The 14,524-nt window shown below is 47.4% G+C and overlaps 1 protein-coding gene across 2 annotated transcripts in view; it reads right to left on the bottom strand.

Annotated features, from left to right (window-relative positions):
• Positions 1-14,524, bottom strand: part of MAP1A (microtubule associated protein 1A) — a 66,789-nt gene that overhangs the window by 14,604 nt on the left and 37,661 nt on the right. For both annotated transcript variants that reach the window (XM_037395594.1, XM_037395595.1), the window contains 2 exons: positions 1,680-1,762; positions 877-1,017 (listed from right to left, as the gene is read on the bottom strand). In XM_037395594.1, the coding sequence (XP_037251491.1) occupies positions 877-1,017; positions 1,680-1,762 (224 nt within the window). The remainder of the gene's footprint in view (positions 1-876; positions 1,018-1,679; positions 1,763-14,524) is intronic.

Genomic DNA, 14,524 nt, shown 5'->3' with positions numbered 1-14,524 from the left:
AGACTCTTAATGTTGATGGGCTGTTATGCTTCCTGACTGTTGGGAGTGCACAGTGACAAGACCTCAGGAAAGAAAACGAAAGCAGGAACCGCCTTGTCCTCTTTCCTTACTTCTCCCTGTTTCACCTGGGATATCAGTCCCTGGCTCGGGCTCAAAAGTAGCAGTTTCTTTTTGATTTGTGAATTCTAACCCTCAGGTACCCTCTCCAGTGCTAAGCATCATCATCTGACCTTATCCTCACTCATCAGCTACCAAAAGATCACATAGCACTTTTGTGCAGTTTTAGTGCCACAGGACTTTATTTTTTTCAGATTTACTTTCTTTCCTGGGACCTATCTTGAAAGTTGTGACTCCATCTCCGATATACATACAGGTCTGGGGGACATACTACATGATTTATAGGTAGAACTAAGGTCAGTATAATTTCCCATGCTCCTTAGAGCTGTGCTGAACATATCCCAAGCAAAGAAGCATTAAACTTCCTAAGTCTGTGGAATGAGGTTAGTGCACTTCTTTGCACTAATTCTCTTGCTTAGACAGCCATTCGTTTTGAATAGTTCATGTCCAAATAAATGGGTACCAGAAATAAGTGAGAACAATCAGCCTAAAATAAATGAAGGTGGGCAGATTTGCTGATGTAATTACAGCAACCCTGCTATCAATTGTCTAAATTCAGTGCCTGCCACCTTGGAAAACTTAAGCCAGGGAGTTAAAGCACGATGCCCAAGACTATAGCATTAATTATTTACGCTGTGCAATTTTCTGGCTGGATTTCAAGCCCATCCCTCTGTGGATCTGCCACCTGAAGCAGTGGTGCAGGCTGCATTGCTCTGGTCACGCGCTCTGTGAACATGCTGGCTTACTGCTCACACCCACCTCTGGGTCTGAAAGTATCTCAGCAAACTTCTGGTATGTGAAGGTCCCCGTCTGCAGGATCAAGTCTCCTTCTTGGTCTGAGCTCTGACCACAGAAGATCAGTAGTTTGTGGGCTGATGAATCACACACCAGTGAGCGGACCTGTTACCATGAGACAGATCTGCAGTCAAAAAGCAAGTTATCTGGATTCCTCACGAGCACGCAGACACCCAATCAGCCAGGCAGGCAGTACTTAACACATTATTCACAAACAGCCAAAACGTTAAGTTTTCTACATACAAGAGAGTAGGTTACTGAAGAGGGAAGACACTGCTGCTGCCTGCCTGACACAGCTCCATGTCACATCATCACTCACATCGAGAAAGTAGGCTAATGCTAAGAGAAGATGTTTGGCATTACACTTCTGTGGAAGAGGCTGGCACATTTAGACTCTTATCCAAGTAGAGTGCTCAAGGTTCAGAAGCCCTCCACCTTGTTTGCTAGGAAACTCTACAAGCTCCCGAGAGATCCTTATAATCAGGTGATCCTAAGGCACTAACTCTTCCAAGGAAAGTTCATTCCTAAAGGGCTAGCACACAAGAAACAATACATTCTCTGTGTTTCTTTGTCTAGCAGTAAATTCTGCATATATCTTGTTGGCAAGACCAGGAACAGGACACCTGGCCACTTCACTACTCCTTGCAGTAGACTGGCAGCGATGTTCAAACTGTCCAGAAGGTGCAAAGTGTGGTGATCGTGACCGCTATGTCAAGCAAAGGCAGGAGAGCTGATGCGGAGAAAACCTGCGGGCATCTCGTGCTTACCTCAGACACGATGCTGTCCACATTGGGATTTACCAGGATCACTGTCTCCAGGGTGTCACTCCGGTGATGGAGGGTTCTTTGGCCTGAGGAGAGGTAGGGGATTAGACAGGATGGGAGAAGCTGGTGAGACAATATCTGCCTACCGATGTTTTAGCCTCAGAAATTCCACTTCAGCACTGGTTTGATTGCAAGGCTTCAACTTGCATTCTAGACCCAATTTAATACCTGAGTCTCATAGAACAAAGCAAACTCTTTTCAGTAACACGGAAAAAAAACCCTAGTTCTGGATCAGCACAATTTGCAACTCAACTCCAGCGTCTTCTGAAGTCCACAGTGCCAGGCATATCAAGCTGCCCGCTTGTGCCAGACAGCTGTGCCCCATAAACACTGGCACAGACCAGTTACCCCCTCCAGACAGAAGTGTCCTGTCTCATTGCAGCTACCATGGAGAGAGATTTTGGGTTGTCCAAGCCTTAGTCACCACAGGGCTTTGTGAGCCAGCTGGTGCGTGCCAACTTACCCTTCATTAGTGTGGTGCAGCAGTAATAATGAATCTCTCGTAGTTCTTAGTAATGTTTTCCCTTACAAGTGTTTTTCTTTAATCCAAATGGGCACTCCTAGAGGAAAAATGCTGCTATGGGAACCACCTAGGTGATAAAAGCGCTGGTTCTCCTGTCTCCCTCCTGTGAGAGTCACTCAGGCACTCAGACAGGGCTCTGCTCACTCTATGCATATTTAGACAAAAAAGGAAGAACCAAAGAAGAGCAAGCAAGAGCCTGGTAGTGCAAAAAAGCATTTTGTGTGCTTACCTTAGCACGAGCATTACATGGGTATTTAGCAAAATCCTGACATAATGCCTGGGTCCTACTAATTTATTAGAAAGATCAGTGGTGAGTGCCTGGCACCCTGAAAGGCGAGGCTAGAGCCATCGCTGTGTGCCCACGTCAGACGGCCCTGGGAAGCAGGATGAGGTACAGGACCTTCCTGCAGCTTTTCCCTTGACATTGCAGGCACCGCATAATTTTTTGGATTCTAGGCTTTGCAAATACCTACCTCTGGACATTACATCCACTCTGCAAGCCAGGCACGTAGAACTTAACTGTTAGAATGTATGATTTATAGGGTTTAAATCTTTCATAGGCTTTAACCCCTCATATAGACTGGAGGACCAGAGATATTCACTGAAAATTAACTTCTGTTTTTCCTCTTCCAGACAACTGCCGCTCTCTGACAATGTTGTTCTTTCCATCCTCCCTATTCCACAGCCTCCCACCCGCTCTCTTTCTAGGCAGGTATCAACCCTTCTGAAATAGCATGATCAAACCATTATTGCAAAGAGACACCAAAAGGACACAAAAAGAAAGGAGTCAGGGAAAGGCCAACGCTCAGTATAGCTTTAATCAAACTCAGTTTACTGGGATGTTGTACTCTGGCTGCCAGCAATTAAGTACAAGCCAGACAGATATGCCCAGAAGGCAACTTTCAGCCCCAAATGAGAGCAGCTCTAAGCAATCAGCAGAACTATTTATACCCTGCATCTCTGGCTGCTTTCTGAGCTTGGGTCCTTTCTGTCTATCTGAAAACAGTCCCTCCAGACTAAAACAAAACCATCACTGTGCAAAGGAAATGCCTGCACTGAGTTCAGTGGCATTTCTGCCACTCAGTGTGGGATGTGGTGTATGGATGCCAGAGGCTGGGAACCAAGCCCCTGCACAAAGAAGGAATGCTGCGAGTGAGCTCGTGGGGAGCAGTGCGGGAGGGTGGGCAGAGGAGGGGGGCCCAGGAAGCGTCCTGGGGCAGTCACTGCAGCCAAAAGAAGCAAGAACCCACTCACCCTCGGGGTAATGGTAATTGTAAAGGCATTGCTGATACCTCGGCATTGTTTAGGATCCAGCAGCGAACACAAGGAGCACCTCATTTCCTCGCTGATTGCATTGGGCAGTTTTCACACTGCTCACCCCACGCCAGGACCTCCACTCATGTGCTCCTCAGAGCACCCAGAACAGAAGTGATCTGCTCCCATTTTTTAGCAGGACTGGGACAAAGTGAAAACCATGCCATTCCCCAGGCTTCAGCTTTTTCCCACCTTCCTGCCCAGACATCCCAGACAGCCTTTTTTTGGCAGTTGTTACCACGGCATTTGGAGAACACGGCTTGGTGTGCAGACGCAACACCAGCAGCCTCTTGCTTGTGCCATGTGAGAGGAGGGCTGTTGGGCCCAGTGCAGTCACTGGTGCCCAGCTTGTGGGCATCCTTCCAGGCACCAGGTGCCAAGGTGCTGCAGGGGCAATGCCAGGCGGAGGGCTGCAGGCTGGCCAGTGCTGGGTGGGCAACGCCAGCTGTACAGGGAAGGGGGCCTGTCTGCAGGGTAACGGGATGAAAACACTGCTGCTCTTTGCCATTTCTTTGGTTCAAGCCCAAGCAGCTGAGCTGTCGCTGCTGGGACTAGTAAACAAAGCGGGGCTGGTTAGCATTCTGCTCGCAGCCTCTCGCCCCCCCGAGGGGCTGTCCCCTTCAAACTTGAGAGAAAGAGAAGGGATCAAGCCGTGGGGCCAGCAGCTGCTGGCAGATGGAAGGCAGGAGTGGTGAAGTACCGAGTCTTGTGAAGGGCTGCGAAGATGATTAAGGGACTGAAGCATTTTCATTTGAGGCGAGGTGGAGCGTGCTAAGACTGTTTATGCTGGAAAAGAGAAGGCTTGGAAGGGGGAGGGATCTTATTGATATGTATAAATACCTGATGGGAGGGAATGAAGAAGAGGAGGTCGGACTCTCTTCTCAGCAGTGCCCAGTGACAGGACACAAGAAAACACTTTTTTTACTGTGAGGGTGCGTCAAACACTGGAATAGCTTGTACAAAGAGGTTGTGGAGTCCCCATCCTTGGAGATACTCAAAACTCAGCTGGACACAGTCCTGGGAGACCTGCTCCAGCTGACCCTTCTTGAGAGGTGGGATTGGACTAGTCGATCTGAAGGGGTCTCTTCCAGCCTACAATTCGGTGATCCTGTAACTCCATGAAGCCATGCAGCCCTCCAGAGCCTTGCTTCTGACTCACTGTTGGACAGATTCCCTTTCTTCAGTTGCAGCAGTCAGTTCTCAGAAGGATACAGGAGCACAGCCACACAGACAGGCCATTTCCAGAAACACTGAGTCACTGCACACACACACGCATGCCAAAACTGTTCTTCAGCTTAATTCAGTGATGAAGCAGAGCAGCACACAAACCCCAGGCTGAACTGCAAACTGTGAGTGAGATGGCAACACGGTGACCTTAACCCGGCTTGTGAACTCCCCAGGGTGGGTACCCCAGCCCCTGCTCCCAGCCAGGCTGCCCGCAGCAGCCTCCCCCAGCCTGGGGCCAGCAGCACCCCTGCATGCGACAGAGCAGATGCTGGGCTGTGCCCAGCTGAGGGAATACCCGTCACCATCGCAAAGTCTCTTTGAGTCCAAGTGCTGATCAGTCTGAGGGGCCCTTTGCTGGCTGCCTCCTCTATACAGGCCTGCAGAAGCAGCTGTACAGACAAGTGATTTAAACTTACAGACTGGGGCACCCTTCTTCTTGCTAACAAAAATTACGTGCCACAGAAATGAGTAGAGGTGTGACTGAAAGCACACTGTTCAGGTCATTGTCAGGTATTTGTCCTTACTAGAGCCCTATCGCAGTGAAATGCATGCCTGGAGCTACCACTGCAAATGGCAAAATCCCCTAATTACATTTACCAGTATAAGGAATATCCTTCTCAGGTTCCTGAAGACTGCAGTCTTCAACTTGCCTCGAACAAACATCCGAACATCTCTCTCCGACCACACATCCCCAGATGCATTCTGAACACCGATCCCTGACGCTGCTCAGCCCTCTTAAACTATGCTCACAAGCTGCTGTGTTAAGTGGAATCTCCTCTCCCCCAGTAACTGTGGGAGTAAACATCATTAACATTGAATTTCTCATTTCATACGAATTTTCACTGTGCATATTTAGGCACATTTGGATCACTGCAGTCACCACAATGCCTGTGTGCTTCCAGAGAATGTTCCTATCCATCATGTCCCCAAAAAGCAGAAAGCCCCCAGTCTTCGCCATCAGTTTCTTAAGAGGAGTTTCTCTAGTCCCTCATAACCACCATCACCTGTCCTTCAAACTCTTCTAGTTCTGCTACGCCCATTGGGAGTAAAAGCAGAAGTATACAAGATGAAAATGAACACAGAAGATTCTTAGGATGGCATTATTGTATTTTCAGTATTATCCCCCATCCTCATTTTTTTATGTATCATAACATAACCTGACACTAGCTTTGCACCAAATAAAAGTCTTCAGTTAAGGGTACACAGTGATATCCAAATTTCACCCTGCTTTGACACTATTAATTGAGCCCTTGTAAGGAGTCTGAAAGGTTTCATTTTTCTAGTGTGCTTGATTTTGCATTTTTTGACAATGAATTTAAAGGGACATGATGATGACTGTTCAATTTAATTGCAGAAGTTCTTCATGGTCTTTTCTAGGTACAAGTAACTGAGTCATCTACAAATTTAGCCACCTCCATGTTCGTTCCAACCCCTTTCCTCACCATTACTGTATCGATCAGCTTTATATTTAGCGTGAAGTCATGAAGCCCTTGTATTTTACCTCTGGGTGCTGCACAAGCTTGACCATATATTTGTTTTCCAATTTGTTTTCTGTCTCTTAGGCAGTTTTTGACTCATGGCTTTAGTTACCGCACAAAGTGCTTGCTGCATAACATATGTAAAGATTTAATACACAAATGTACCTCATTCATGACCTCATGGAAAATTTCAGGAGCAGACAGGCATTTCTCCTTCTCCACACAGGTTGCACTACTTGCTGTTGTGCAGAATGAGCATCACCTTCATCCTGACGCACCACAGAGGGCACACATAAAACTCTTTCTACAGGGCAGCCATCTCCTGGATGGCAGTCAGCAGGAACTGGCTGCAGAGGCATTACACAAAAATCCCAGAGGTGATGAACAACAGCTTCCCCAGGCCATGCCAGAGGAACTTCCACGGCTAATACTACAGGGGCACTTCAGGGCGTACAGGCTGCAGTCATGGATCATTAGTGAGGAGGGAGGAAAAAGTCTGATTATTATTACTTTTTTTAAGAGTATGTATAGCTTACATACTAGAAAGGCTGAGGGGTGCCCTCATCGCACTCTACAGCTTCCTCAAGGGGGGCAGCAGCGGGGAGGTGCTGATCTCCTCTCTCCGGTGACCAGCAATAGGACATAAGAAAACGGAATGGAGCTGCACCAGGGGAAGCTCAGACTGGGCATTAGGGAAAGGTTCTTCACAGAGAGGGTGGTCGGTCACTGGAACAGGCTCCCCAGGGAAGTGGTCATGGCACCAAGCCTGCCAGAGTTCAAGCAGTGTCTGGACGATGTTTTTAGTTATATGGTTTCGTTTTAGCCAGACCTGCAAGGAGCAGGGAGTTGGACTTGCCTTCTAAGTTGAGATATTCTATGATTATGTGGCCCATTGAGTGTAGAATTAATTTGGTTTTGGCAGAGGACAGCAAGTGATGAGCAAAGCGACACAGATTTTGGGGTCGATGTGAATTAACCACCCAGGGCTCCCTACATGCGCACAGAGACGGAAGGCGAGAGAACGAAGGACCAGACACTGTTGTTTTAGTGACGAGCAGTCAAGCAAAAAGGACTATGCGGGGAGGTCACTCTAGGCTAAAACAAAGAACAGTGCTCTAGGTTAACTATGTGACAAACAGGATGCCCAAGAAAGAGATGATCCTAGAAGGAGACAGATGGCCGCAGAGGCAGAAAGGGAGGTCATGCTGCCAGTACAGATCCTTGCATGCCGTGCGTTTTGCCACTCTAATTGAAAGCACCTGACCCCCCCTGTAGTTGAACAATAAATTTTGGGCTGGTCCGAACAGCTGCAAAGGCTGCTGCTTGTCATTTGCTTTTAATCTTTCAGGCCATCAAACCTCAGAGATCTTGTTATTCTGTTGATCAGAATTGGAAGAACCATGGTTACTAATCACCGTGCTGAAATCAGAGACCAAGTGTCAGGGCAGTGGGACCCAGGCTCTCATCTCTGCGAAATACAATCACCCAGGCCAGAGCGCTAATGAGTCATCTCTTAAGGGAAAGACTGTGCTGAAGTCAGTCATGATACACCAAATATCAGACTGGTACGCCAAACTGTAATGAGCATGAGGGCCACAGAGGTGATTAAAGGCCTGGCACATCTCTGATAAGAGGAGGGCTGAGGGGCTGCGACTCTTTAGCCTGGAAAAGAGAAAACTCAGGGGAGGGATCTTACTGGTGTTTGTATGTATCTGATGGCAGGGCGTAAAGCTGCAAAGCTCTCAGGACCTCACCATACAAAGGGTGGAGACTGTTCATCTAACCACATGGGAACCAATCCTCTCCCCATCCAGGGAGCACTCTTGATTCCTCATTACCTCCCTCGTCCTTCCTGCACCCTTTACCTCTTTTGTCCCCAAGATTATTTGGCCTTACCAGGCCAGGTTCTACCTGTAAAGCCACAGTCTGGACATGTTATCAAGGCACACAAGCCACAGTGATTAAAAAAATGATTCTTCCTAACTTTCTGATCTCTTACCTGATATTATGAACATAACTCTTCAGGGCGGCATTTCTGAAAGGACTCTTCTTAACCAGAACCCGGCTATCGCTATGCTTCAGTACCTTTTGCTACACTTTAGTCAAGAGCTGAGCCTTGTATGACAGCGTCTTCCTGATGCTCTATTGAAAAAGTCCACCCCTGAAGACAGTCAAAACTGTGCATGAGGGTTCTCTGAGTGCATATATTTGCATAATTAACATCAGCTAGTGCAAGCTGAAAGACTGCCATTTCCCTCATTCTGCAATGACATCATAACACTGAGATAGTAACTGACTCTTTCATTCTGAGGCTGTGAAGTCTCCGACTGCAGCTCCTTCAGTGCCAATGGGAGAAAAAGGATCCAGCCCCAGATGGTGTCCATTCAGAGAAAATGAAACAACGCATTCATTCACAAACACTTTGCTGTCCCGAGTACAGCAAAGCCGCAGCTCCTTGGGGGAGAGATTATAAAGACCAGAGGGGAGGAAAGGTCCCACACAGACTTCTGAGCAGGGTCCTGCCTCTCTTGTGTGCGAATACCCCTTCCTATCTCCTCCTGCAATATGGACACACCGCCCCCATCTACCATGGAAGCCCTGTGCTGTTCAGGGAGGGAGAGGAGTGGATGTGCTCTGGCTGGTAGCAACATCCTACACCCAGCACCTGAAGGGGACACAGCTGCGGCAGCTCCTTCCTCCAGCACGCACGCTGAACACTGCACAGCTGGTAGGACCGGCTCCGGCTGGTGGAGATTCAGACGCTCTGCCAGCTAGTCAGATAGGCTCAGGAATTTATATAAAATAAACACAAAGATTGTTTTGGCAGGCAGTGCACAAGCCAGCAATGGCAAATTTACCATTCAGCTCCTCCCTACCTGGACTTGTGCATCTCAGAAACACCTCTCAGCTTCCCTGTACCTGGGCATCTTTGCTGTACGTCATGAGTAACAGCCCTGACCTGTCACAAGGGGTCAGAGGGGTGCATCAACCCTAGAGACGTGCTTAGGGGATTTCATAGCTGCGGGCAGAGCTGTGGGCACTCTGTGGGCAACCACAGCACCAGCAGCAGGAACTGAAAAGTGCTGCAGAGCGGCACGAGGGAAGTTTGCACACAGCCTTCCTGCTGTCTGTGTGCCCAAACCATTCAAGAGGAGAGCCCTCAAATTTAAAAAGAAACCCCTCCACTGAGGGCTGGGCTGAAGAGACTCTGAATGGCACATGGGCATTTGTGGTGGGTTCTAGAAAGGAAAAATTTTAGGCAGATTCAATTTTAAAGAAAACCGTGACTTCCGAGGGAAGCAGGCTGTGCCCACTTCTGGGAGCTTAGCCATGCAGGCGATGGCCACCGCCACGTCCCCAGTTACAGCCTGCTTCCCAGCCACATCACCCAGACACAAGGAAAGTGGCTTGGCCAGTTCCTCCCACTCCAGACAGAGGGGATGACCCACAATCTCAACTAGTTTCCACAGGCTGTAAATTAGATTCCGAAGCTGATGCAGTGCTTAAGTTGGCGGCAACAATAAATGGTTTTACTAATAAACTGTCCTTGAACAACATTTTTTTTTAATTTCAAAGCAAAATATTCAGGGCTTTAGAATACAACAGAACATCCTTTTAGAGTAAAATAATGGCTACAATTATTGCTAAAAGCAATTAAATATTTTCTCTTAAACTTGCTGTAATCCAGCAGTTATTTTTGCTTCTTTTTCTTTTCCCTAAAAACTTTGAGAAAATTCTTTTCAGAATACTCATTTATTTACGTACACAGAATCCCAGGCATCCAGTTGTTGGGGTTTTTTTTCTTTTCTTTTTTTTTTTTCCAGACAACAATGGCCGTATTGGGCTCAGCATATGTTCAGATCGAGAAGATATGACAAGGTCACTGCACTTCCTCAGTTTGAATCTCCCTGTTCTTTCTTGCCACCACCACTTTGCTCTCTGGGCTCTTGGGATTATGCTTTCATTTGTCTCGACTGTTTGAAACACCTTCCAATTTGCTATTGGCCATGCCTACCATCAACATGCTGTTTACATCCTAATCCTGGTCTGCCTTAAAAGAGTATTAAGGAAAGGGGACAAGCTTGTTTCAGCTCTCCTGGGACACGAGAGGCTCAGCTGCCGGCTGCCTCTGCTCTGGCTCCACAGGCACCAACTGGCTTAGCAGCTGCAGAGGCAGCCACCGAGGAATAAAATCTGGGCCCCAACGCTACGCCATCACTTCTGTCCTCCTCAGACAAGAGATTCTCACCTGCAGCTCCTCCTTGCAGCCTGGGCGGAAAGCTGGAAGCCTGTAACCAGTCACCATCTTCTCAGAGGATGATGAGAACCCAAAGAAAGACGGCACAGTGGCCTGCTTGTTGGCATGTACTCTCAGGGGACAGGTGACCACGGACTCCCCCCGTGCCAGCGATGGAGAGGGATTGCTCTCAGCCCCTCTGGCTGAAGCTAGCTGTACCAGCTAGCACCCACCAGCACAGAGACGTGAAGAGGATCTTCACACATCTGCGTCCCGAACACCAGACTGTACAGTGACTGTCTTTGCTCCCTCCCCCAACGACTCTAAGGAATAATTAGTTAATTATGCAAGCCACGGCTATCTCAACAGGAGACACAAAGAACACCCTTGGACTGGCAGCGCCCTGCGGTTAGGGAGGTATCTCTGCTTTGGTCCAGTCCTAAATCCGTGTGCTGGTTCCAGCTCAGGAATCCCAACACAATCTCTAACAGCCCCGTGGATGCCCTTAGACTGTTTAGCAGGAGGACAGGACACTCCCACCGTACAGCTCCCTACCTTCTAACATAGCGTTGTGTCAGAGGAGCTGAGGCTTTCAGGCAAGGCAAGTGGAGAAACACCAGCAGAGGACTACAGCTGGAGCTTGGTGTGAACTGCCCAGAAGAGACCGAGAGGTGTTGGGAGGGCTAGGGGGGAGGCTGCGGCATGCACTGGTGCCTGACTGCTGGGTGCAGGCTCCTGAAGAGATGCAGCGGTCCCAGCAGTTCTGGACACATCCAGCTCTTTGTTTCTTTTCCAAAGATGAGCAGAGCAAAGGGTACAACCAGCTCAGGAGGTGATCACAGCTGAAAGGGCTGTCCCACAGCCGCCTCTGCCCAACTTGTATTCACAACATGCAACAGTGACAGTAACCACTTACAATAAAAACATCATTAGGAAAATGCAGTAGTTTTAGCTTTCTAGTGTGATTCAACAGCTGAGACTGATGAGGAATTGGCTTCAGGCAGTGCTCTGCGGTCCACCAGCAAGTGTTCTGCCTCTCGTGGTCTGAAAAAGTCTACAGTAAAGATTTATTTCCTATACTTTCTATTTTTAGGTCTTCAAACACTCTGGAGAAATAGATAAATAAGTATCTATTTATTTATCAATGGCTAAATCTAAGATCTATCTCCTTAAAGATTTTCTTTTGTGATTTTTCTCTTAAAGAAAGAGAGAATCACTGAATACTAGCAAAGAGAAAAAATATTTTTAGTAGGAATATGAAAATCAGCTGAAAATTGAGAAGCAAAGAGCTGAGTCCCTGTAAGGGAAGGCTAGGGCAGAGCTATGGGCTGCCCTGGGTAGCAATGGAAGGGAGCATACAAGTGATCACCGAACAGGTCACAGATGAAACCACATGGAACATAAAATGAGGGATTTTAAACTGCACCTAGAGAAGGGGAAGGGAGGCAATGGTGTTTGAGCAGGAAAGCGTTTTTGTATGCGGGAGTTTTTATTTTTTATGCAAGTTTCAAAATAGTCTGTGCTGATTTTTTGTATTGGGATACTGAATCACATAGTTAAAATCATGGCACCACTGAAATAAAGCCTGTGACTGTGTGACAGGAGACTTGCCTTATCTGGAGGAACTGAATAGACAGTTACAAAGGACTGGAAAACACAAAGCAGTGTGCAGAAAGACTGAAGATAAAACAAACAGCTCTATGAAGCAAAGCATCCCCTAGGGACTGCAGACCTGAAAGCACACACACATTGACTTCAGCCTGTTAACAAGGGGAAATCTCCAGGTACTGGTTTTAGCTTTCGTTAACGTCCCAGCCACAGACGGATGGGAATTTTGGGTACACATGGTATATTTACCACTATTACCCACACTCCAGTTAGACTGAGGCTAGGTAGAGGGTAGAAGAGCACCCACTCAGGAATACACCACCACATCCACTAAAACCCCCTTAAGAGTTCAAGGTTTTCCTGATGTGTGGCTGTGTGCATGGCGAAAAGGGTGACAGGCAGGTGACAGGAGGCTTGGCAGCACAGCACACAGAGGACTGAGTGGAGAAGGATGCAGCACATGCAAGAGCATTAGGTGAGCCAGAGCAGAGCCGGTGACACATTCTGTACCCCTCCCAGGGCTTTGGACAGAGAGTTTCCAACCAGAGCATCTACCCAGTTGTCTTCAGGAGGACAAACAGGACAATCAGTTGCAGACATGCTTCCAGGAAACACTGGTACAACTTAACTCAGTGTAAAAGGAGCCATCAAGTGCTAAGATCAGGATAGAAGAGAGCAGCTGATTTGGGACAGAATAGGCACTAACTTTGCAACAGCTCAGAGGCAGAGAAAAAGCCTTAAAAGCTGCAGAACTCCACAAGCAAAGAACTCGGTGTAAAAAAGGCACAGAAGGAAGACAGCATCGGCAAGAAAGCTCCAAGAAGGAGAGAAGTTTCTCAACAGGAGCAGACTCAAAGAGTGAAATTAATTAAGAATCACACTGGGCAGGCCAGAGAAAGAAAAAAAACCACAGCAGCAACCAGTCTTTAGGGTCAAAAGGCTACTATCTCTGGGAGGAGCAGACAGCAACAGATTTTGAAGAAAATGGGAAAGCACAACATATTAAATACTGTCAAAAACTGTAGCATGTGTGTGAAGACCTACACAAAGCAGGAGGGGCATCCAGAACCATTGCCAAGTCTGTCAGGATGGAGAGGGCTGAGGTGTCTGAAGGTGTGTTCAGGTTTCCTTTTGTGGATCTAGCTGGAGATAGTTAATAACTTACCTCACCATACTGTTACTGCATGTCAGGAGAACTGATCATGCTTTAAGGTAAGAACAGGCTCTGCAAAATGACCGACCACCTCCTGGGGACTTGCTACAAAGCTGAACCAGCAGCAGGGCCAGAGGAGGTGAAATATTCTTTAAGGTATGGGAGGTTGTGGGCAGGAGATACCCCTCGTAACCATTTGCCTGTGTAATTCCTACCTTCCCTCCTCCCTGTGATTTTCATGTCATCTACAGCCACTTCCCCGGCAAGTTCTATTTCTATACTGTGCCAACCATAGCAACAATCTCATCGCTTCCTAATTGCACATACTGTCTCACTTTTATGCTAAAGAGCAATTTGATAGCTCAGCCATTTTAGAACTACTAACTGAAGGCACAGATGTTCAGTTTGGAAACAGCTGTATCTATTTCCAGAGGTTACTGTTCCTAACTGTTCATTAAATACCCCTCAACTGGAAGTTACACCACCACTGAGCTACATTAACGGACAAGAAGAGCACTTCCATCTAGCTTGCCAGGTGCAGAATCAGTCACGAGAGATTCTGCTCCCTTCAGCAGTTTTGCTGACTCAACCTAGCCTTGCGTCCTTTTGCTGTGAAACAGTGTATGGCATTCACGTGAACCAAGAGCACAGCTCTGCACAGGGGCGTTATCTCCAGCTGTGAGGAGCTGGAGCTGTAACTTCTTAAACATCTCCAGTTAAATTCACAAGAGAAAACCTAAACTTTAAGATACCCTCTGACCTGGTGCCCTCACTCCACCAACACCCTGGCAGACATACAGAGGTCCCTTTGGAAACAGAATTAATGTTTCATGTTTTCCTTGTCAGTGGGACTTCAGCTGTGATTTGCTGCCGGTCCCTGAACAGAGGCTCCCACAAAACTGTTCCCCTTGGCACTGAGGCAGATGCCCTGTTTCAGATTTCACAGCTCAAGACTCCTTTATGTCACCCAGTCAGACAGCTTCTGGTTTCTTAATTTTAATAAGAACATGCATCACAGGATATATGTTCTTACAACCAGAACATAGCACAGATTCAAGACAATGGCACATTTCTTCTAGTTTTGAAGTATCTGCGTAATGCTGACTCTTGACTGACTTGGAGGTACAGTTCTTGATTTGTCCTATTTTTCTCTCTCATTTGTTTTTTCCCCCCTGACAACTGATCAACATGAAATGTGTAAGCAAGCGGCCTGAGGCAAAGAGAGCTTGGATGTATCAAGAAAGGGAT

This window comes from Falco rusticolus, chromosome 7 (assembly GCF_015220075.1).
Source record: "Falco rusticolus isolate bFalRus1 chromosome 7, bFalRus1.pri, whole genome shotgun sequence".
NCBI classification, from domain to species: Eukaryota; Metazoa; Chordata; class Aves; order Falconiformes; family Falconidae; genus Falco; species Falco rusticolus.
The sequence above is the reverse complement of the archived record's forward strand: the minus strand, read 5'-3'. Positions and strand labels throughout refer to the sequence as shown.